Source organism: Haliotis cracherodii, unplaced genomic scaffold (assembly GCF_022045235.1).
Source record: "Haliotis cracherodii isolate W230 unplaced genomic scaffold, xgHalCrac1.p SCAF_18, whole genome shotgun sequence".
Taxonomy (NCBI): Eukaryota; Metazoa; Mollusca; class Gastropoda; order Lepetellida; family Haliotidae; genus Haliotis; species Haliotis cracherodii.
The window spans coordinates 5661063-5687551 of NW_027266273.1; the positions used below are offsets into that span (position 1 = coordinate 5661063).

The 26489-nt window shown below is 37.4% G+C and overlaps 1 protein-coding gene across 4 annotated transcripts in view; it reads right to left on the reverse strand.

Moving 5' to 3' along the window:
* The window catches only part of LOC139465697 (dipeptidyl peptidase 4-like), a 547041-nt gene that overhangs the window by 408131 nt on the left and 112421 nt on the right, over positions 1 to 26489 (reverse strand). The window contains exons 1-2 of one of the 4 annotated variants that reach the window (XM_071247484.1): positions 24469 to 24582; positions 20072 to 20161 (exon numbers count right to left, since the gene is read on the reverse strand). The exons of 1 other annotated variant lie outside the window; for it this stretch is intronic. In XM_071247484.1, the coding sequence (XP_071103585.1) occupies positions 20072 to 20161; positions 24469 to 24549 (171 nt within the window). In that variant the 5' untranslated portion in view covers positions 24550 to 24582. Of the gene's footprint in view, positions 1 to 7395; positions 7419 to 20071; positions 20162 to 24468; positions 24583 to 26489 lie in introns of those variants that run through there. 2 more of the 4 variants (XM_071247491.1, XM_071247500.1) reach the window with 2 other exon arrangements.

Genomic DNA, 26489 nt, shown 5'->3' on the forward strand with positions numbered 1-26489 from the left:
GAAAAGAAAAATAATAAATAATTTTAGGTGTGTACTTAAGTATGATATTTGCACAACAAAATTCTAAAAGATGTCTGAAACATACCAAGAGATTGTTCATGATTGGAGATTGGAGTGAACATTGTTATACACCACAGTCAACTATACTCCAGGTATTACATGACAGCCTGTAAATAATTAAACCTTATAAAAATGATTTGTTTTTACCTTTTAATAAAATGTAATGTACATCAATGAAACTAAGAATTTCTTTTTGTCCAACTTTTACAAAGACAATATGCAAAAATTGTTAATTGGTATGTGTGTCTAAAACCAAATTACTTCAGTAAGGCTATCTATATGTTTTCAGTGTTTCGCATCTACAACGTGAACTCAATTTGCATTCCGACTTGAAATAATAAAAAGTTTTCTTGTCTCAGTTTTCCTGCTGCTGCGGAAATTTATGCTCCAGTGTGACATAAAAGCACCATTGCACACTCATAGAAAAGACCAGTTACACTGATTAAAAATTTGTTTCCAATGCTTAGTGACTTAATCTACATCAGATTGATTTAGGGAAGGGTATAAAGTTGTAAAGCGAATCTTCGAAATGCTACCAGTCTACCTGAGAGCTTTCAACACTGACCAAGGAATTATGAAACAACAGCAATGTGATGCACACGTTTTGAGATAAGGAGTGGGTAGTTAACAAAAGTGCTGAAATGACTGTTGCCAAAATATCCAGGATTGTTGATATTAATACAGGTATGCAGGGCATCGGAAAAAGATGGGTCATGTGTCATTTGTTGTTATTTTTCTGAAAATGACCCCTTACTTTAGTTAAGTAAAAGGGAAACCAAAGCATTTTGGCCAAGAAGTTTAACTTAAGCTTCAGGTATATCAACGATCTTATATTGTCCAATAATGGGGAAATAGCCAATTCCCTTCCACTGATATACCTAACTGAACTAGAAAAAAGGAGGCCAGTGAGATCGCCTTGTCTGTTTCATACTTAGATCTATACAGTTATTAAGATCCAGAGTGACAAAAAATCTTCACAAGCCAGTATGACAAGAAGGATGACTTCAGCTCTCCAATAGTCAACTTTCCCTTCATGTCGAGCATTGTGCCAACAGCTCCAGCCTTTAGTAACAACATTTTACTACTTTTGAGGTACAGTCGAGCATGCTCTTTCCAAAAAGATTTCAAAGAGCGTCACAAAACTCTTGACGAGAAGTTGTTCAATCAAGGTTACAACCTTCAAGGCTTCTGATTTTAGTAGAGATTTCTTATGAATATAGAAACAGTTTTGTCGCTTAATACTAAATACATTAAGCCCTTTGAATTCACCAAATAATATCAAAATGTGTGCAAATGGCCCCTTCACAAAAAGACTTTCCCAGTCCCTGTGTATGGGTAATTTTGTATGTACAAGGACATTGTAAAGCGTGAAGGATATTTCACAATGTAACATATTGTTATATTTGGGATTCTAATCTCTTACAGTAACATACAAATCCTAGTAGTTTTAGGGTACGGTCCCATGTGGACTCGAACCCACACTCTCAGTGTAAGCACCTAATAGTGACATATTTAACTTTACAGTGTTCTAAACTGTAAAAAATCCAAAACAAATTCCACAATTTTAGCGAAAAACAGGATTTATTATTTTTCCAAATTTCTTGGCCTGCCCACTCTTTTGTTGGTGGAGGTTCGATATGAGAAACATAAAAAAACATGGATGGCTTGATGAAAAACTAGAAACTGACAACAACATTTCACTGACAAAATAGATGAACACATTCAATATCATTCAAGTACCTTCACATTTCTTTATATATCTGAGATATCTGAATTATATACAATATTTCAATGTCCCTAGAGACTTCACTAACACACTCCTGTGCCCTGGGGTATATTGGCAACATTGGGGGAGTGATATACAATGCCCCACGTGTTATTTCACACCGAGCGATAATTAGTAAGAACAGCCTGTTTGCAATAAGCGTTTTCTGATCTCTGTAAACTGACAAAGTGCTCCTCTAAATTTCTGAATGAAAGAGAGCTTAATTGAAAATCTTATGAAGCTTACAGGAGTTCTTTGTACAGACCATACCTATTACATGTGTGTTTACTTGAGTAGAAAATATATGCTTATCTGATGATACATCAGTAGTTGCATGCAATATAGGACACATTATTGATTAAAATACAGCTTTTATGTTTCATAGACAATTTACACACATCCATTAACCACAAACAGTATTAACTTTGAGAGGATGTTCCACAATCCTACTTTTTAGAAAATTCTGAGAGCAGGCAGCAACATGTTGTCCACGCTTACCAGTGTAACAAATGTGCAGTGAAACTGCATGTTGATGGCTGTGCAGGACTGTGTACTTGTGCATACCAGCGCCACCTACATCGGTCGGCTGACAAGCTTTATTACTCCAACCAGATGGTGAATTCATCCCATGTTACATGCAAAACAGACTGCCACACTGCCACATGGTCGGGGGTGTGCATCACGCTGGATTGTTTCAGAGGTAGAGTGCACGTCACATTCCCAAAATATTTGTAATTTTCAGTGTTCTAACAATTTTATTACCTTACAAAATCCAGTTTGAATTTACTCATTATCATTAATACATAGTCATCTGCAAATGAGTTGCTGTGAATTGTCAATCTTAAGATGGTTTTCATGTATGTGAAATTTAAGTGATTTAATACATAACTATAACGCATAGCAAAATTGGTCAGCTGTAATACACAGCACATACTCATGGATTACGAAATGAATCATAGGTATGTAGCAATGTACCTTTGGTTGCATCAGAAATTCCCCACAATAACCATCTGAAAGGCAGCATTTCCAGATCCAAAAGGGGGTGGAATAATGGGGTTTCCACATATATAGACGTTCCCGCCAGTAATCATGAGTGAGTGAGGTGGGGTTGGTATATGTCCTCTTAAGCAGCATTTCAGTTTCGTCATGGTGTGTCAGCTTGATGAGGGAGGAAGCCGGGCATGATGCAGGTCTTAAACATTTACCACTTTGGTGAAACTCAAAAGCACAGGTATGGTGCTGACAAACCTAGAAACATCCCCAGGGTAAATCAGGGGTTTAAACCCATGATCATTGGGTTCTGGCATTCATACAAGGGATGTAACTTGACTGGGCCACTCATGCCCTCTTCAATACTAGCTAAGCCTCTGTATACATGGTATTCAAGGTGATACTGAATTTTGTACACGTCGTACATGGTACTTGTAGTTACCCTGCCTGGAACTCAGAATTAAGGGGATAAAACAAGCTTGGTGGCTTGGAATCAGCATACTTTGTCAGGGTGGGGTATCCATGTTAAACTGCAGCATGGCATCTGTGTGGGCTAGCATGATGACAACTAGCATAAGTCAGACAAGTATACATGCAGCCACACACTTACACCTCACCACACCCACACACAACCCCTCACACCCACAAGACCTGTCTCTGCCAGTCTGGGCATGGATTAAGTTTAAAGCTAGGGTGTGCATTTCTTTGTTTAGTTCATTAAGATGAGGATAGCGAGGATATTAGTGCACAGGCATGCAGTCAAACACTCTCGACTTTTCCCAGTGTATGATAAAACTCTGAGTTCAAGATTAACTGGTCTAAATGATCAGAAACGTCGCTGCTGTATTTATTCGTCCTAGGATATTGAATGTCAGTTTCATGGGGATGTAACCAGCCTCTCTTCCAATGGAAAAGCTGTATATCGTGTAAACTTCACATTAAAAGATTAAAACTTTGTTAAACCAGTACATGTCCATTGTAATATTATCTTTGTTTTGTTGCTTTTAATTATCTGAATATGTTTTGACTGCAAAACCTAAAATATAAAAGTAGTTCTTAATCATACTCATACTCTACCCCCAGATGTTAGGGAAAGAAAAAGTGTTAAGGATTAAGAGTTATGTCCCTTTGAAATGGGAATTGTGTGCTACAATGTTTCATGTTGAGTAACACTGAGTAAAGTTCCTTTTTCAGGATTCTGACCAAACATTTTAACCCAATTATTATAGGGCTCTTGAGACACAAATAATTAAAATCGTTATAATGCTGATGAATATTAATGAATGTGCTGACTCTGCACTTTTCCTGCTAGCATGGACACTTATACTTTGTGCCCATGCTGCAAGTCATTGAAAGGACATCAGAAATTCAACGTGGTACAAAGCACAATACAGTACAGTCATGTCTCGTTTATCCGACACTCGTTAATCCGACAGTCGGCTTTATCCGACACTAATGATTGGAACCGATTAAATCAATGCTATTTAGTCCCGTTAATCTGACAGTCTCGCACTCCGACTCTGACACACCTAATTTGCAACGAATTGCTGAAATCACTCATTAATCAGTCTCGTTAATCCGACACAGTGATCAGCATACTCGGTGGTCATCTGCCCGCGAGTAACAGCCCGTGTTTTGATGCAAGACGAATCGGCTGGTAGTTGCATATTTCAACGGCTGCAGAGATAAACTTACTTAACAATAAACAATTAATGCTTTGAATAAAGAAAACAGGATAAATCACATGCTTCTGAATAAGTCATACAGTCCGTAAAGTTTGTTTTGTGTTAAACATTAGAGGTTGCTTGATTCCGCCAACAATGTAACATAACAATATGAATATTTATTATATATTTTGTATTACGTGTTTGAAACTTATCTATCGTGTAGTTGTCCGATTTTCGATCACGAACGTTGATACTACTAAATTTCGTTTATCCGACAAACTCGTTAATCCGACATAATCATATGCAACCATCGATGTCGGATAAATGGGACTTGACTGTACTTTGTTTTCTATATTGTTAAACTTTATTTGCAATAGCTTGATAGTTGTAAACTGCTGTGCATGTAATTGTCTGTATCATTTAACTGTCTGTGGGAATAAGTCCCTGCTCACATGTCAATCCTATCATTTCTCACTTGGATCACAGATTACCTATGTTTAAAAAGTGTAGACAAAAGCTACAATGAGTTTAGCATCATTCTCATTTCAACAGACTTGATAAATAGTTCTTTTTTAACTTCATTGAGCCTGTCTGGTTTTACATAGATTTGCAAAATTACAACAATATCACTGCGAGAGACACCCAGAATAGTTTTAACATGTTGTGCCTATGAACCCACCTAGGTCTTCACCATGATAGGCAAATGCTTTAAACACAGGGCCACCCCAGGTATTGCCAGTACTGTGCTAAACCATTGAAACTTTTTTTTTTTCAAGAAGCTCTTTGAAAAAAAAGAAATTCTTTGAAAAAAAAGAGGTAATTTTGAACTCTTGATGACTTGAACAAACACGAGCCCCTTTATGAGACTGCAGAAATATAATCCTACAAAAACGTTGAATGTTAAGCTCAATCTATGAAACTATTCCGAGTCAAAGGAGATTGCCAATCATGATGTTTAGAGCAAACCTGAAAATACTAATATGGTCATTCATATGCATAGTTTCAATCTTCTTGTTTGTAAGAAATGTTTAGATATAAATACATTTTGATTTTTTGGTCATTTTCTCGAAGAAAATATAAAACACAACTATGATACCCTAATCAAATGCATTACCATCAAAGATTAAACACACTTAAATTGCAAGTAATTTTATAAAAAAAACCGCTTGAAATGCATGTACATTCAAACTTCGAACTTGGATGTGTGGAATTTCTGATTGTCTTGAACTCGCCTACCAATCCCCACGAATGCCTTCTATTTTTATCATCATATCATACTCAGATCTGCCAATCTGGATGTTTCAAATTCACATTTGGGAGTCCAAAGTATCCAAATTTAGCATAAAATTCCCCTCCTGACTTAAACAGTTAAATAACATCACCACACCCACACTCACCAAAACTTTCAATTTTCAACCCACTTCACACACAATTGATTGACCTCACTGCAATAAACGCAATTACATCAAAGGCAGGATACTTTCTAAAAATATATATGATATTGATGTGAGAACACACTTGCGTTCCATTAAGAGCAGAAACACCTAAAAAATATAAAGATATCAGCTGTACACAATAATCAGTTCTTGAGAAGAAATACAAAATGTTAAAAGCATGTTGACAGACCGACGTGGACAACGTCATATACACCATGGCACTGGCACATTGGGGCAGGTGAGGAAAATATGTTGGCCTTTGAGTATACTGTGTGGTTTCATACAATATGGAATCAAAACCTTTGGGGCTGAACATCAAGTGTAGGTTGATGGTATTCTCTGAATCAAATCCTGAATCCACTGTAAGAATAATGTATATGCTTGCTTTAATGTCACAAGTATAAACCCAACTTTGAAACTAGGTTCATCACGTTCACAGGTGAAACAGTTGCAGGACACACAGTCTACATTGCAGAGTATATTGGAAACAAGGTTCAGTCATTTCCACCTTAACAAAACAAATCTATGCCAAAAAGGTGCCCATATTTTTTATTGAAATTGTTATTTATAAAATATATAATCTGTCATCAAAACGAACAATACACCTGGAAATTTGATTTTACCAAAGTATTACAAATGTTATCAAGAAGGTACCAGGCTGAAAACAGACGCCGAAACTCTGCAAACTTAAATATGATAAACTATGATATCTGTATCAAATACATCACCATGGAATAACCATTTCTTGTTAGTTTCATTTTAAGCCACCATCAAGCAGTTCATAATATATGGGCCCTATATTGAGAGAAAGTGTATGACGCTTCCGTGTTGAAAAAATCAATTCTAAATAACAATTGAAAATGAGGTCACGCCTCGTTGGAAACCCATTCCAAACACACATATAACTTGGATCAGTTCGGCCATTCGACCAGAACAAGACAGACTAAAGGTGAACAAATTTTATGTCAACTCCACACTTAGAATCGTAATACTATGTAACAATACAATCATGAATAAATTAATACAGTTAGGTCATGCTGCAGGAGTCCATGTCATACCAGTCCCAAGTAGTAGGGATCATAATACACATGTAGTTGATATGGAAATATATCTATCCAAACCTCCTATGAAGGCCATGACCAAAACATGTGTTTTATGTCAACAGATCTACATGTATATAAAACATCCCTTTTAGAACAAAAAAATGTGAACCTTCAAATACGAATATATGAAAACATCATATTGTATATACTCATATACACACATATATGTATGTGTGTGTGTGTGTGTTTCAGAGTGTGTATATACATATATATCATGAAATATTTCATATTAGAATATATATCCCATTAGATAAAATGTATAATCCATTTATCATGTGGCAGCCTCTACGTCTTGTCTCGTCACATGTCACTTCCGTAAAACTTCACTTGAGTCAACTGAGCTGACCTGGCCTACAAAGTCGGCCATAACTAACCTTCGGCTCTATCATAGATTCATCTTCTCCTGTTTCGCTGCTGTCCATGGTGTCCAATGTCCCCAAACTGACCACAATCCAGATGCACTTGGTCTATGAACAGGTACCGGCTTCAAGCATGAAGGAAGCTAAGACATGAACTCAGGCTTGAGTGTGCTATGACAACGAGTGGAAGACACATAAAAGAATAACAATTGATGCTCTGAATTTTTTATTGGTAATTTTTGTCACCATGTGAGGGAATTATGAATAAATAATGTGTCAGTGTTTCAGCCCGTAGGAAATCAGTGTTTGGAACACACAGACTTTGTAGTAGCCTACACATGGACAGTATGAAGAACGTTATACGATGTTGCATTTCCTGGTTTTTGTACTGTTTTCATGATCAATATTGCTTATTGGCTATGTTAAACTGATCGATAGGCAAGGGAACAATCATTTGATCAATACAGTTGTATGGAACTGTATATGTATATTACATAACTTGCCATGGGCCTCGGTACTCCAGGAAAATAATTACTTCCCCATGGCTGCGTTCATGGAACGCAATAGATTTTTCATCCTTGTAACCTCAATTTCTCCTCAACCAGTACAAAACATTAGAAGAAGATTGATAACAGTTGTTGATGGTTGAATGGTGATATATTCCATGGTTGATAAAATATTCATCAGACACTAGTTTAATAGCTGATTTCTTCTCAGGTCAATAAAACAGTCAGTTGAATATACTTAGCTTGTGACATTTATCTATCATCTAAATGAAACAGGAATATGACCAAACTCTATCATACAGAGATAGGAAGATGTTGAGGTGTAAGCTTTGGAATTAAAGTGTGCCAACAAGACGAATAATTTTGATTCATCATCAAACTCGGTGAATGTCATTTCTCTTCATCAAGAGTTGACACACCCTGCACAGGAGGCCAACTCAAGTGAACCCTGAGGGAACATTGACTGTCAAAGTGTAGCAGCCATAGCATTTCTGAGTCCCATAATGTGATTCCAGCCAGACCTTTAGTTCCGAGGTCGGACACCTTGTCCATAGGACCAAGAGGTAAACCCCGACAAGGTAAGGATGTCATCTGTAGGATGACTCCATGCCATGCTACACTGACAAGGTAAGGATGTCATCTGTGGGATGACTCCATGCCCTGCTACACTGACAAGGTAAGGATGTCATCTGTGGGATGACTCTATGCCCTGCTACACTGACAAGGTAAGGATGTCATCTGTGGGATGACTCCATGCCCTGCTACACTGACAAGGTAAGGATGTCATCTGTGGGATGACTCCATGCCCTGCTACACTGACAAGGTAAGGATGTCATCTGTGGGATGACTCCATGCCATGCTACACTGACAAGGTAAGGATGTCATCTGTGGGATGACTCCATGCTCTGGTACACTGACAAGGTAAGGATGTCATCTGTGGGATGACTCCATGCCCTGCTACACTGACAAGGTAAGGATGTCATCTGTGGGATGACTCCATGCCCTTCTACACTGACAAGGTAAGGATGTCATCTGTGGGATGACTCCATGCCCTGCTACACTGACAAGGTAAGGATGTCATCTGTGGGATGACTCCATGCCCTGCTACACTGACAAGGTAAGGATGTCATCTGTGGGATGACTCCATGCTCTGGTACACTGACAAGGTAAGGATGTCATCTGTGGGATGACTCTATGCCCTGCTACACTGACAAGGTAAGGATGTCATCTGTGGGATGACTCCATGCCCTGCTACACTGACAAGGTAAGGATGTCATCTGTGGGATGACTCCATGCCCTGCTACACTGACAAGGTAAGGATGTCATCTGTGGGATGACTCCATGCCATGCTACACTGACAAGGTAAGGATGTCATCTGTGGGATGACTCCATGCTCTGGTACACTGACAAGGTAAGGATGTCATCTGTGGGATGACTCCATGCCCTGCTACACTGACAAGGTAAGGATGTCATCTGTGGGATGACTCCATGCCCTTCTACACTGACAAGGTAAAGATGGCACATGTGGGATGACTCTATGCCCTGCTACATACATAAGAATTTAGAAGCCTGGATGCTGACAACTGATGAGTCCACTTGAGGCAATTTTCTATGGAGAGTTTGTGAGAGGTATTTTATCAATTGCAAAATTATCTTAGATTTGATGGACAGTGAGTTGGTGGGTTGGTTGGTTGGTTGTTTTACACCGCACTCAGCAATATTCCAGCTATATGACAGCGGTCTGTAAATAATCGAGTCTGGATCAGACAATCCTGTGATTGATATCATGAGCATCGATCCACACAATTGGGATCGACGACATGCATCAACCAAGTCAGATAGCCTGACCACCCGATCCTGTTAGTCGCCTTTCACGACAAGCATAGTCACCTTTTATGGCAAGCATGGGTTGCTGAAGACCTAGGCTATTCTACCCCGGAATCTTCGGAGATTGGGTCGGAGTGAGTGAGTGAGTGAGTGAGTGATCTGAAGGTCTGTCAGTTTAATGTGGGAGGAAAACAAGTGCACTATGGGAAAGGTGTCGGTCCAAGGATTATAACTATTAAGTAGAGTTAGACATCTTGGTTTATTCCCAGTTGTGATGGTAATCGACAGGACAGTATCATCACAAATGTCCTAACAGAAAGTCATACTTTCCCCAACATGATACTAATTATGTATGAAGGGGTGTTGGGTAGTATATACCACATACTGTATGAATGAGTTCATTTGGTATAACATTGCTTAACAGTTTTTTACTCATATCACAGCATGTTAGCTAAATGGAGGAGGAATGCCCAATGTGATCCAGTCTTTGATGTTCACCACTTTGGTGAAACCCACAAGCATAGTGGGGACAAAAATAGAAACATAATCAGGGTGAACCTGTGATCACAAGCTTCTGGCACACCTAAAAGACAAACTCAATAATGGTCCATGCACCCCACCCTATAGTTTGACATAATGAATTATCATACGACAAACTGCTCATGTTCAGGGCTCTTGACTTCTTACAATGTAAACAAACACTTCAAACATAGTCAAGACAACAAAAGCCCAGCTTGAGATATAAAACGAAATCCTTAATTCATTTTCAATAACTTATTTAATAAATTCATAAGAAAGAAATGACCTCCCCTGACTGTCATGCAGGAAAATGTATTGATATATGCAGGGTGATCCTGCTGACAATGTCACATTGAATTAGCTCCCCCGTTTGACTCGTGTTTTAAGTGTCTCCCCAGGGAGTTGAGAAGAGGCACACATCTTACATCATTTAGTTCACCAGCATGGGAAGCAATCTCTCAGCCATCACTCAATAAAAAGCCTCCTACATACTTCATACGAAGACTTTTGTGACATTTAGTTGTACAGTATTTCACTGTGCATCATGCTTGGGACAGTTTTGGTCAATACCTGATTTATTCCAAGGTCAATAACATCCTGTTGTGTGTAGTGCTGAGGACTGTTATAGAAACATTGCCAAATTTCCAAGAATCTTCAAAATCAGGGGTTTGGAGGGATTTAGAGGGGGCTAACATTTGGGTAATACATTTCATCAAAAACAAATCAAAAAGAAATCAGATTATGAACAGCACTGAGTTATTTCCAACATATTTTAATAATATAAAAACATACACCAATAGTGGTGTAAAGGGGTTTATAAAAGTTGGTATATTTTAACTGACTGACAATCTCATCACGAGTTTGAAACGAAAACACCATGCTTACGATGCTGAATTCAAACTGCGAGTCTTCGTTCTAGCTGATATATTTTCTCACGGGTTCATAATTCTATATACACCGATTCACAAAATGGTGCTTCGTTGTTGATGGCAACATAAAACGATCATTATGAGATTAAAAAAACCCAAGAGAAACAGCTTCCCACATTATGAATGTGGATGACTGGTTTGTTAAATCTTTATTAGAAATAATAATGACTTTTTCAATATAATTACAACATTTTCCAAGTTATATTTTTGAATATCTGCGAGTACCGGCACATGTCTTGCAGTCCGACATCACAGTGTTTTTTGCCTTTCACTTCCTGGTTCGGCCTATCTGCGGGTCATATCATTTTCTCTCGTATTTCAATGGTCAAGTTAGCACCTCAGCTTATCTACGGCGTCGGATTATCCGCGGTCATATACGGTACACTAGTAAAAAAAGCTAACGTACACCAGATTTTTTTCCTATGACTACCGTTATTCTGTCATGGCTGGCGGGTACTGCAACATGCAACCTGCCAATTGATGGTGTTCTTTAACTTGTTTTGAGTAGCAAATCTTAGGTTAAAAAATTAAACATGCTGACATATTTACTATGGAAAAGTGTATAATGTAATGTCAAGAAGTAAATTAAACAAAGTTTGAACCAAAGATATACCCTTAAACTCCTCTACAACAGCTTTATATATACCGTATTCGACGTAATAAGCGCCCCGCTCTCATAAGCGCCCACGGCGATATTTGCTCATATATTGGCTAGTGAACAATCCCAATTAGCACCCCTTCCAATTAATCAATGTACACAGACTTATTTATTCTTGTATAATACGCACTCATGTGTTATATGCACCCTTAATTATGGGCAATTAAACTCTGGAAAAATATATCTGTCGTATATAAACATTTCAGGCTGTCAGCATAAACCACGAAATTTACGATCTTTCAACTCTAAGAGCCCCCTATTTCTAATTTTGAGAGCGCCCTGGGCGCTTATTACGCCGAATATGGTAATGACTGAATGAAATGAAATAATGATTCTGTCTTGAGGAAAATATCGTAATTGGAACAGAAGTTTCACAAAATTTATCAGTTGAGCCAAATTTTAAAACCTGCATGTGTATTCCTTACCAATGAAAACCATTGCAAAATTTGTAAACAGTTCTGCTTTTATCCTGCAAATAATAGTTCAGAAAAGGGCCATAACTGAATGTGTAATTTCTTACACATCATTATATAAACATAAGTTGAGGTGTTCTTTAATCCAAGTTTCCCTAAAGCATTACCATCACCTCCACCACCTTACCATTGAGAACAAACAGGTGACTCGTCTACATGCCCTTGCCCCACACTAGACTACCTCCGTGGTCTAGTGGTAGAGCGTCTGCCCGGAGAGCGGTAGGTCAGGGGTTCGATCCCCGGCCGCGTCATACCAAAAGACGTTAAAAGATGGTACTTTTTGTTACCCTGTCTGGCGCTCGGCATTAGGGGGCTAAAACAACGACTGGTCGGCTCTGAGTCAGTATACTGTGTCTGAGTGGGGTATTCATGTTAAACTGCGGCATGGTATCTCAGTGTGCTAGCACTATAAATCGGCATCAGTCCGGACTAGTACAAGCAGCCACACACACACACACACACACGTGCATGTACATCGCTATATAAGTGCAATAATCTTGGACGCGACGTTAAACCCCATTTCACCTCACCTCACCTCGGCCCACACTAAGGTGGTGCTGCATGTGTCACTGGCCCCCCAGCTGTTGCTGCATCATGCTACATACTGTCAGTCTCACATCCAAGTACCAACCAGGCCAGTGTTAAGTTTATGAAATATTAAAAATCATTGAGTCAATTGGATTAAATTTGAGATTAGTAATGTAACACCAAAGATCATTCATGATCATATGGCAACAGTTCTTTGTGATCTCAACAGCACATTCATCTGTTACATGAAATTTGAGTAACTGCCATACATTGTCTGAGTCAAAATGCCAAAGAGTTTAGGAACCAACAACTTGATATACTAGGGAAGGCACCATATTTCGTTTCTAAAAGTAATTTGATCCCAAAAATGATGGAATAGTACATTTGGTCACTGGTTTTACCCCAAAGAATTGTTCACTGGATAGAAAGTCCTGTACAAAGTGTTGTGGTTCTCGCAAAGTTGTTTTATCTCCTTTGAAAGGAGAAAATATGGTATGTTTATTGCAGTGACTGAAAAAATATTCTCTGTCAAACACATTGCACCTGTTACCCTACTCAAAATGATCCCTTATAACCCCTTCATTTGGCTGACAAATTAAAATGCCATGTGTGAGGTGATTGAACACCCTTGCACAAACGTGCACCAAAACAATGGAAGTTCCAAATGTGAAAGGATTACACAAGGTGTTCTGGTAATGCCTGAATCTTTAGCCTGCTGAAGACAGGCTAACACAACCCTGTCAGTAGCTCTTCACAGCATATTTCACATCTTGGTCTAAGACAATGGAACTGAGTCCAAACAAACAGAAGCATTATATCTGTATTTGCATGGGTTGTGCTGTTCATGATTGAAGGTCTTGTTCAGTCGACAGTTTGCCAACAGTTTGACCTGGCTGTCTCCTTTGGTCTTTGGTCTTTGGTCATTTCTCAGGTAGTCACCCCTCATACTTTAACAAAAACCACATGTAGTTATTTTGGGATGGTGATTCTCTGATGTACATGGTATGAGGTGAACAATCAGAATTTGGCAATTCCAATACTGCATTAGCATCAGCTGCGCATTCTGCTGAGAGGAAGGGCCACAGAAGAAGTCTGACAGCTGCCTGGTGCCAAGTTGAATGTCATCATCATGGACAGAACTGGGAGTATGCAAAGCACCTGCTTCCACACTCACTGCACCTGGAAAGAATACCTCCAGAGTGCCTTAAAGGAGTGGACCATGAAATCAAGCCCAAGGAGTTGAAGCTATGCAGTTCCATTTGGGTCCCCAGAAATCAGCTGCAATAAAATCAGATCATAGTTCCTGCTACCACTAAACAAAGACCTGGGGTCATCCCATAACAGGAAAAGAAACTTGGCAGTAGTTGGAGCCTTGAATCCTGCTGCACACTGTATGGGTTTCAGGAAAGTATTAACACTAGATGATGGGGATGCCAACCCAAACAGTATTGGATACATGCTTGTCAGGGAGGACAATTCAGAGAGGGCAGCGGAGGGTAGTGCAATTACCAGGTAGAGGCCCAGTAGCTATGACCTTACTTACATAGGGAGTCTCACTGTGAACCTGCACAAGAAGAAAACCATCTTCCCGAGGCATGACTGACTATAAAAAGTCCAACACCAACAGATATTTTCCAAATCTTTTTCAAATCAATTTAAAAAAAAAATTTAATCAAAGCGCTCGAGTAACTTGATGCACTTCGTGAGGTAAGACCCGTTGTATTACAATATAGATCTTGATTATCGATCAGATCATCTTGACTGGGCACAGCCATTTTGTTTGAAGCAATTGCAAGCAATATGATGGGTGGAATCTGATTGGTCAATATGAGGGAGATAGAAGGCACGTAACTGGTAATAGCCACCAGTGGCACTATGATCGAGCCACGAAATTCCAGCCTAGTTTGGCAAGGATGATAACTGGATTTTTATAGGAAACATGGTGACTAAAGTTTCATGGCAGTGATCTGGGACCCTTAATTGTCACAGGCTGGCCTGGCACTCCAGAGATTTATGCCATCCAGTGACATCCTGGCTCGACTGCCCTTACGTGGTACTCCAGTGAGCAGGACAGGGCCTGGCCAGTGGAGAAAAATGGTCCAGTCAGTGCTACCATCAAGGATATGATTGTGCTCAAGAGGGAATCAGCTCTGAGATGTGGTGTGAAGTGATCATCAGAGTGAGGTGGCTAACATTACATTATAAAGCTATGGGGAATATCTCCTGTACAGTTCAGGCTAATTAAGGAGAGGGACACAAATAAAGCATAGGGTCACAGCATGTGTGACTGAACCCTTGTCAACCGATCTGTTGCTTTTCAGTGACTAAAAACTCTCCACTAGACTGGACAAGAGGGATGACTTCAACTTTCCTATAGTCAGCTTTCGCTTTATGTTGTGCAATATTCCTGCAGCTCCAGCCTTTGGTGTTTACATTTCACAACTTTTGAGTTGCTCTTTCTCTGAGGATTTCAAAAAGCATTATTGATGTCCGATGCAATTCGCTTTAAGAATTGGACCACATGCTGCCATGGTTTTTCAGGTGAACAACTGACTTGCCTTTGCATGTGTTTGTGATGGGTATAAATACATTTTGATGAACACCTGTTATCATAACTGTTTCATAGTGGTTAGTACACACATCTCTATTACATAGTCAGAATTGTACAATTCACTCTGCTTTGCTATTTTCCTTCATCATCTTTCAATATTAGTCAAGCAAATATTTGCAACAAGAATAATTATCTATTCATGTGAAAAGGCAACAATATTGGAACAGTCTGCTATAATATCATTCATGAAAGGGCACTGTAATTCTGATAAATGTTAAATCTTCACTTCATTCCTTCATGCGCTTGTGATAGAGCCAAGAAGTGCTTCATAAAATAATGAACAAATAATAATAACCTGTGTTCTGAATGAAGTAAAAATCTCATAACTATGCATTCACAGTCATTCATAATCAACACCATTTATAAGCTTTTTGTCATTGTATAATAGTTTAAGTTAACACATAGCCCAGCAGTGACTAAAAAATTATTTATCAAATATTCATTCAAAACATTTAACCATGTATTCAATATATAGGGCTACATAGTTACACATAAACAGATTCAACATAAACCGCATGTAACCATGCAGGCATTTTCTTTAAAGGGACCCATGAAGAATAGGTCTTCAGCAACCCATGCTTGCCATAAAAGGTGACTATGCTTGTTGTAAAAGGCAACTAACAGGATCAGGTGGTCAGACTCGCTGACTTGGTTGATGCATGTCATCGATCCCAATTGCGTGGATCGATGCTCCTGATATAAATCACTGGTTTGTCTGGTCCAGACTCGATTATTTACAGACCGCTGTCATATAGCTGGAATATTGCTGAGTGCGGCGTTTAACAACCAACCAACCAACCAAATCATAAAAGGATTAAAGGATTTACATTTGAAAAATTATACATCCAGGTAACAACAGTTTTTTCAACAAGTAATTATAACAAATTTGTGAAAACCATACTATATCAACTGTTTTAAAATGATAATTGATCAACTGAAACAAATTCAGCATTGACCAATGACGAAAATGATCAAACACAAGTTAGGATAAGACTGCCAAACAATCTAAGGGAGATAACCCACTACAAACAGTATTGATTAACCACCAAGCAAGAGCTGCATGGGATCGCATAACAGTTATTTAAGAAGAGTAAAATCACTTGTGAGTAAACTGTTCTCAAGTGCACAGTATTCTACTGTAGCAGGAAACTTCGAGGAATGTTTTTGATTGACAGCAATGTATAAATGTTACATATATGTTTGTCCATGTGGCTGTCATATCAACTGTTTGATATTGTGTAATACATGTGAAAATTCAGGAGATAAACATACCATGTTTTCAAAGTGGAGCTACATTATCTGTAGATTTAACCACACTCAATTGAATTTGGCACAAAAGAACATTCTACCAGTACCAAGACACAGTTGTTAAAATATTTGTTTGATGTCTCCAAAATATTGAGTGAAGCATCATAAGGGTTTAGTGTCACGTCTTGAATGGGTTGTCAGTCTGAATTAAGAAAGCACCGATAATAGCCTTCAACAAAGAATGTTCAAACATTGCTTTTACCATCAATATACTTAAATATATATAAGGCTTTGAAAGTGTGTAGCACGGCTTTAACAGAAGGGTGAGCAAGCCTTGCAAGGTTTAGTACCACACCACAAGTCACTCCTTGTCAAGATATGATGTGACGGTTGGCTTCAGAAAAGAACCAAATTTCAATATCATTCATGTATTCTGGCCAAAATGTATTGCCACAATAATTATAAGTAAGATGGTAATTTGAAACCTCTGACTGACCAATCAGAATCAAGAATTTCCCATATTCAAGGTAGGATCAAAATTAAATAATAAATGAACATTCGTCATACGACCATGAAAAATGTCATAACATTGTGTGTCTGTAATATTATAATGCCCTTTAATAACATTTTGTTTTATTTGTCACAGATGATAACTGGTGTGTGATAAAATAAAGATGTAATCAGCAGCATAAAAATATGAACAAATGGTATTCCGTGCCAGTCTTATTGTTCATGTATTCCTATTTATAGAAACAAGTGGATTTTCTAAGTAAGGATAAGAATTTATGGATGAACAACTTCTTTATTACAATTTGTTGTTCATCCATAAATTCTACTTCTAAATGCCTATCAAAGAAGTGGATTTTCCTTCATCTTTGAGGTATTTTGGCTTAATAATTAATACATCTTAAAGGCACACATCAAATACCCAGAGGTAATAATTTACTTTTTATTAATGATGGCCATGTATTCTACCTATAACCTCTTTGAAAAATAATCTATTTTTTATATTCCCATTTATTCACTCACACAAAAACAAACTCTTTAACTTATTTTTTCTTGCTACATGGTCTTGGACCAGTTTGTTTGTTTGTTTGTTTGTTTGTTTGTTTGTTTGTGGTATAATGTGGCACTCAGCAGTATTCCAGATATATGATGGGGGCCTGTACATAATTGAGTCTGGATGGGTAAAAACAGTGATTGATATTATGAGCAATGAAAAACGCCATCAGGATATGCTGACTGCCTACGAACCAAGTCATCGTCACCTCACCGGGCTGCTCCACCAAGTCACCTCATACAACCAGCATGGGTTGCTGGAGACCAATTCTAACCCAGCATTCCCATGGAGGTCCTGCATAGTAAACCTGAGCAGTTCAGTAGGTTTCTCCACTGTGTATGTACTCACTCACACCTTCAGCTAGAACACCAGGCTACAATGCAGTCACTAATGAGTTCCTTCATACACCAAGAAAGCATCAATATATGTAAATCCAGTCACAATGAGGCATTAGGGCATTTTCAATATGGATACCAGGGTGACTATGTAAGAATACTTAGATAAAATGTCCCTAGCTTTCAACTGCCCAGCTTCTGTTTATCCATGCAAAATAGCCTCTTGATACCAAATTGGAAATGTTTAAATGACAAGGCTCTTTCCCAATGGATGCAAGTCCAGATGAAACAATGCCCAATAACCTTCAAGGTCATGTGGACCTGTGCCAGGTGATTTGTTGGTTTATCGAACTCTTCATCCTGGTGGTATAGGAATTGAACTTCAACAGCAATCTCCATAAAACGCATTAGCAACTCTTGACATAAAATCGAGGATATTGTTTGATCCAGCTTGATAACGTATTTAATCTTTGTAACCTTTGAAGAAAAGCCTGGCCATAAAGCAACATGAACCACGAAAATATGCCAAGAAATTTTATTACTATCATCAAATCCACTGTAATGAAGATTGATTGATGATTTATGTTACAATGTAGGGTTTCCTATGTTTGTCAGGTTCTCTGCAGATTCCATTTATTGACTATTTGAACCCAAAACACACCTATTGATATTAGGAAATTGAAGGGTACAGAAATAAGGATTGTTTTACTGCAACAGCAATCAGGTTGATTATCTGCTGATTTCATAACCATTCATTACTGTAGTTTGAGGTTAGTTTCAAAACTGACAAATCATTGTGAAGGCATCACACTTTAAACACTACCATAGTAGTATTACTCTGGCTTAGTGGTACTTAAGAAATGCTTTGGAGATCAAAATTAAATTTTCCCTATTACTAAACTAAATTAAGAATAAGAATTGGGGATTTTGGCATCTTCTTGAGGCAAGGGTGTTAATTGACTGTAAAGACAAGTTTCCACTCTTGTTGAACTAGGCTGGAATTTCTGTGGCTATTATGAGTTATGTCCCTTCAATATCCCTCATACTGACCAATCAGATTCCATCTCTCATATCACTTGCATTTGCTTCAAACAAAATGGCGGCACCCAGTCAAGATGATCTGATCGATAATCAAGATCTATATTGTAATAAAACAGGTCTTACTTCACGAGGTGCATCAAATCACGGGACCACCTTGATTAAGAACATGAAGAGATTTGGAAAATTTGTGTTGATGATAAGTTGACTGTACACATGCTTTGGAAATCCAGCAATTGACTGAAATCTGCACTGCACTGCAGTTTACGAAACAGATATCCATTTTGTTACATGATTTTGATTGGGGTATGCATAGACTCATTAGCCCAGCCAAAATAAAACTCCATAATTCCAGCCAAGTTCGGCAAGGGTGGAAACTGGTCTTTTATAGTCAAGTTCACCACTACAATGTTTAAGAGTACAAATGTCCATTACACAAAATACTTAGCTGTCCCCACAGTTCACATCTATAGATGCTCAAGTTCACCACTACAATGTTTAAGAGTACATATGTCCACTACACAAAATACTTAGGTGTCCCCACAGTTCACATCTGTAGATGCTCAAGTTCACCTCTGTGATGTTAAATAGTATATGTGTATACCACACAAAACACACAGAATACATCAATAGATGTTCAAGTTCAGTTCTATACCGTTAAATAGTATATGTGTAAAGCAAATAAAATACACAGAATACATCAATAGATGTTCAAGTACAGCTCTATACTGTTAAACAGTATATGTTTATACCACACAAAATACACAGAATACATCAATAGATGTTCAAGTACAGCTCTATACTGTTAAACAGTATATGTTTATACCACACAAAAATACACAGAATACATCAATAGATGTTCAAGTTCAGTTCTATAATGCTAAACAGTATATGTGTTTACCACACAAAGCACTTAAATATCCCCACAGAATATACCTGGACACACTTTCTACATATACCTGTACATTTAATACGTTGATGACGAGCTGCTCTGTGGGGCACTGGACTGGGTTCTGTCTATTGGGCAGTATGTAGAGGAGCAGGCATATCTGGAAGAATTAGCCGGTGCTCAGTGGAAATAACCAGTCATATATAATAATGAATATTCATATTTCAGAGGAAACACTTTGTAATGCATCTAATTTGCAGTATCAATTTGTAATTTGTTTCAGTAATTTGGAAATGAAATTTATTAATAATTGTTGAAAATATAATTCAGCATATTACATTATGAATTATCAAGGATGTATTTTTTGTAGAGAGCATATTTGCTAATTCTTCACAGATATTAAAAGTTCACATAAAAATTCCACCGAAAAAATCATTAAATGAATTTTCTTTCTCATTTCTTTATGCAAAATCGATAAACTTCCTCTATCCATCGACATGAACAACCACCAGATGACAACATCCAACAACTGCAATAAACATGAAAGCATATACACACACCAAAACACAAGATAAGATAGTAATAGGAATCACTGAACATATTGGTCTGAGACACACAAGGTTCTACCCTCAAATTTCTCAGGTAGACTAACAATCGGTAACCTAACATGGCATGTATGTGTGTTTGTTCTTTGACAAAGTACTCCAGCCGTAATGACAGCTGTCATAAATAACTGACTTTAATCCAGACAGGCAAGTGATTGATATCATGAGCAACGATCCACAGCATTGAGGTACGCTGACACACCATGAACCAAGTGATCGAGTCTGACCACACGATCTATTTAGTTGCCTTTTATGACTGCGTTGTTGGGGACCAGTTCCAATCAGGACCCCCATGGAATCCCTAACAAAGGATGTGAGGAACATCAACAAGTTGGTGATACCAAAAATATGAGCAAATAAGACGGTACAAAATACAATAGTATCCCTCTGTGGTCGAGTGGGTATTTAGCTTAGCAGGGAAGCACTACTATCTAGCATTAATAAGCCAACTGCACTTCTTTATGATCTACATTCCACAAAGTATTTTGCAGATAGAATTCAAGGGAAATCACACGGATTGGTGAACTATTTCACTATAGTCACACGTTGCAGTTGCTGAGCAAAGGAAAAGATCATACGATGTGATTATTTCTCATTTAGAAAATGAAACCTACAGAAATAATCATCCCAGCAGATGTTCTGGGAATGGTAAATGTGTATTTGAACTGCTCAAATTCATATCGGACATGCATTTATAGATGTCAGTGTTTAGGAACTAAGCTTTTATCAATATGATACAGATAATGACATTTTTAATTATGTATGGCTGATTAACAGTGATGTCATTGGGGTTTCAAGGACAGAAAGCATCATCACTGAAACCCACACTAAAATAGGGTCAGGTTTTGGCATTTTATGGCAATGCAGGAAAGAGCCAACAAAAGATTAACCGAAGTATGGCTGCTGAACCAAAGCATGAAGCTCACCTGGTCCAGTTACTGTTCTTGCCAGGTTTCATGAGGATGCAATAATAGCTATTGAATTGTGATTGTCCAGTGCCATGCTACCTCTATAAACTGCATCCTTATTCAAGCTATAGCATACACTGAAAGTAATTGTAGTCCTATTCAGATGCCAGCTCTTGAAGGATCACCGTCATTTGCAATGATTGATTTCTTTACTCCGCTCCAGAAAGTAAACGTAGTTTGCATATGTGTTGTTATATAAACTACTTTCCTATATATTTAAAGTTTAACTTTGAACAGCAGATCATTGTCCTCAGCAAAACAGAACCTTGCAGTGCAGAGCAGAACAAAACACAATTTTGTGCAACGAAAAGGAATTTTGATAAACAAACTGATTACACTTTCAAACACAAGCAGTATGATATAAAGAAGAGGGAGGTGAAGCATATGCTGGACATTGTATATCCAGACGTGAGTGAGTGAGTGAGTGAGTTGGGTTTAATGCCACTCTGGACAGTATTTCAATTATGTAACAATGAGTCACTGTAATGTGGGAGAAAAGCCCAAAGTGATATAGGACTTTATATTGGTGAAACCACTGAACACAGGTATGGCGTTGAGAAACTTAGAAACATATTCAGGGAAATGTTAGGATTCAAACCCTGGCCTGCCACCCGGATGGAACTCTTACAGCAAATTGTAGTGTCGTAGATGATTGGGCCACTTGTGCCTCCCACCCCCCTAAATTGTATTTCCAGACCAGAGATGAGAATGAGATCCACCGTTATTTTATCCATAGGGTTAGGCCTTCTTGTCTGATGGACTAGTCAACCATTAGAAACAAAAAACCTTTGCACTTCATAAAAAAATATCTGTTTCACTGAAAATACAATAAATTCAAATTCTGTCCTTCTCAGATAATTTTGGGGGTGGTTGGTTAGCCAAAGGCCATTGTTCAATATTGCTGGAATATTGCTAAAAGCATCATAAAACCCAACTCATCAACTCTTACAGTAGATACTTTGCTTCAATTAAATCTTTTAGGCAAAAAAAACCCAAGTACTCTTATTACAAACAAGTATTTTCAAACCTAATATATTTATATTTTCATTAAGGACCTTCAAATCCTTTTTTAAAGATTTTTATTTATCTTCACAAGACAATCTAAAATAAGAGCAAACCTTATCTGGTTGATGCACATTTTAACAGCTAATTGTCCCCACACAGAAAAAATATGTGTTTCCAGTTTCCCTATTCCATTTTTCTTGTTTTTCTCGCGTTGCACCATAGCTTTTATCAGTAATGTCTATAATTTATCCCACAAACGTGAATGTGGTGTGCTCCCTAATAGATACATCAGTTTTCTTTTGGAAGCAGGCTTTCACTGACATACAAAAACAAAAAACAAAAATTACCCCGACCTACCTAAACTATTTTTGGATGGCCTGAAATAGGAAACACATACGTTTTTGCCTAAAAGAAACACTACAGCCTGATGGTTTATTATTTCAGAAAAAGTCTGAGTAAATACAAAAAATGTTCTAATCAGTTGATAGTTGATGTTGTATCTTACATCTGTTTCAATACGGATATTAGAGATTGCATGAATTGACAAAGTTTAATCTTTTTTAAAACAATACTAGTTCTATATTTGTATGTGTACTTTGCAACCTTACAAAACTGATGCACCAACTAAAAATCTCAAGTTCACTAATGACTTCAAAAGAACTAATGCTTTTGTTAATTCAAGATATTGTTGATGTTTTATTATATTTTGTATTTTGTTTTTAATAAGTATCATACATCTAACACATATTGGACCTGCCACAAATATTGCATGGAAGTATGCAATGACAATAGAAACAATCCGTCTATTAGTTTCAACAATAGTATCACTAGTATACGATTGATTAATAATTATATTGCATAAACTGCCAACTAAAGTGAAAAAAGAACATTGCTAAAAACAGAATAAATGTTTGATTATTCCAGCCTATTGTTTACACTTCTAAGCACTGCAAAAAGTTTGAAGTTCAATTGTTTAATCTGAACAAATGTCACTGTGTAAAAAGGACAAAGCCATGGATATTATAAGCAGGTTCAGGTGGATATCATGCCTGCATCAGGTCCAGAATTTGATAAAATTTTGTCACATAATCATAACATACATAACCCATAACTATACACACTCAAGGTAAAAGTTCTTCGGATGGAATACACCTTTTCTATAATATCCAATATCTTATCAAATATTACTCTGTACTGGATTAGCAAAATATTGTAAAGCAAATATAGTTGTGAATGACGAAATGATATTCAAGTTTTGACTGATCTTATGACTAACTGATCTTAATCATCCACATTAACAAAGAACCCTTTTACATGACTTCCCTTAAACCTTAGTTTAAGGTCAATGTACAAGTGTATGTATTGTCACCATATACATCCATATGTTATGTCCATAACATTCCAGCAATATGTCATAACTTAAGCACACTTGCCATTAGGGTTATACTTTTTAAACAACATTTATATTGAAACTGGTACTCAAGTTTCAACAATTAAAACTAAACAACGACACCCATTCAATTTGCCATGACAACGTAAATAAACCATTTCTGAGCCCAATACTTATTAGTATAAATTCCCACTGTAACATGTTTTTAGGAATAGTACACAAATCTTATTGGTTGGTGCTGATATGTTTCAGTGAGATTGTAAACAAAATCTGACATAAACACGACACCCATTACTCCCCACTGCAGCATTGTTCTAAATGTGGAACACAAATTTTATCGACTACAACATATTGATGCCAGGGTCTTCCAAACACCACCCTAATATCAACACAAGTGTGAAACCTGTTTTGCATTAATTACGGCAGGAAAATAGCATATGTATGGTGTACAGCAAGAAGCATATTGAAATAAAAGTGGGTCAAAATTTCGGTGACCCACCTGTCCTGATGAGTCGACAATCTGTATGGCATCGTCTGACGGTGCCCTCCATGGTTTCCCTGACGATGTTCCTGCATTCATTCCGCACAACCTCTCCAGAAATCAAATTGGAAAATCGGCCTCTCTTGGTCTTGACGCTGGGTATAGAAATTTGAATTTCCACAAAGAATCTTGATCAAATAAAAGCTTGTGTTCTTTAAATTTAAAAGAGGGTAGCATTTGCATTCCTTTAAAGATGACGTAAAAAATAATTAATAAATATAATAACCCAAGTTTTGTGAAACTAGGAAAATATATTTATAAACTCTCAGTAAGAGGTTGGTTCTTCAACAATGTGTGGATTCTCTTGGATAATTGATTTTGTATGAATCATTAAATTTGATCTTATTTCATAATTCAATGAATACATGTTATTATCAGTTCTCTTTAACATGTGCATGATTTTATCATTCTTGTTTTACTATTATTCCTCTGTTTTGCAAACTAAACTCCACAGAAGCTAACAATATAGTTACGATATTCAGTTGTGGAGCTGAAAGTTGAGAAACCTAAATATTTTGTGTCAATCATACTATTATCCTACTTTTGCATATATATCCATTTGATTCATTGAAATTGTGGAAACATAATTGCTAAGATTTTTTATTTGAAGTTTCAAACTTTATAAAACTTTTCATATTCTAAAACATACCCAGTAAGTGTCTATGTATTGTTTGGATTTGGGAATTTGGGGTCCATGATCAATCACAATGTTGTGAATACAGATCTGTCAACACAAACAAACATAACTGAAGATTACATGAATGTGATTACAAACTACCGACACCAATGGGAACAGGGGAGATAACTCTGAAAACCAAGGTCTAGACATCATAAACAGCAATTTCCACCTCAACATTTTAAACCAATAATAATTTACTTCACAAGATTGCAGTCTACAGACTCACTTGATATCAATAATTAAAAGCAGAGAAAACTCATAACTTAACCCTTCAAGAACATGTCCACACAGCAATATTTCCAGAGTTCGTATTTGAATATTGATGTTAAAGAGAAACTCAACCTCTGCCCTTATTGCAAACAAGTCAACAGATGTAATGACTCCTGGTGTTAAAAACAACAGCACCTCAAACAGCACGTATATTCCATCCTTTCTGTTAATGCACATAGAATCCTATTGTCTCATTGTACAATACTTCTATATTGTCTCATCCATCTGAATGTGATTGCCTCATTGAACAATATATCTGAATGTGAAAGTCTCGAAAATATGTCTCAATGTGGTTGCCTCATTGTACAATACATCTGCATGTGATTGTCTCACTGTGCATTACATGTGCATGTGATTGTCTCATTGTACATTACAACTGCATGTGATTGTCTCATTGTACAATACATCTGCATGTGATTGTCTCACTGTGCATTACATCTGCATGTGATTGTCTCATTGAACATTACAACTGCATGTGATTGTCTCACTGTGCATTACATCTGCATGTGATTGTCTCATTGTACAATACATCTGCATGTGATTTTCTCACTGTGCATTGCATCTGCATGTGATTGTCTCACTGTGCATTACATCTGCATGTGATTGTCTCACTGTGCATTACATGTGCATGTGATTGTCTCATTGTACATTACAACTGCATGTGATTGTCTCATTGTACAATACATCTGCATGTGATTGTCTCACTGTGCATTACATCTGCATGTGATTGTCTCATTGTACATTACAACTGCATGTGATTGTCTCACAGTGCATTACATCTGCATGTGATTGTCTCATTGTACATTACAACTGCATGTGATTGTCTCACAGTGCATTACATCTGCATGTGATTGTCTCATTGTACAATACATCTGCATGTGATTGTCTCACTGTGCATAACATCTGCATGTGATTGTCTCACTGTGCATTACATCTGCATGTGATTGTCTCACTGTGCATTACATCTGCATGTGATTGTCTCATTGTACAAAACATCTGCATGTGATTGTTTTGAAGTATATCTTAATGT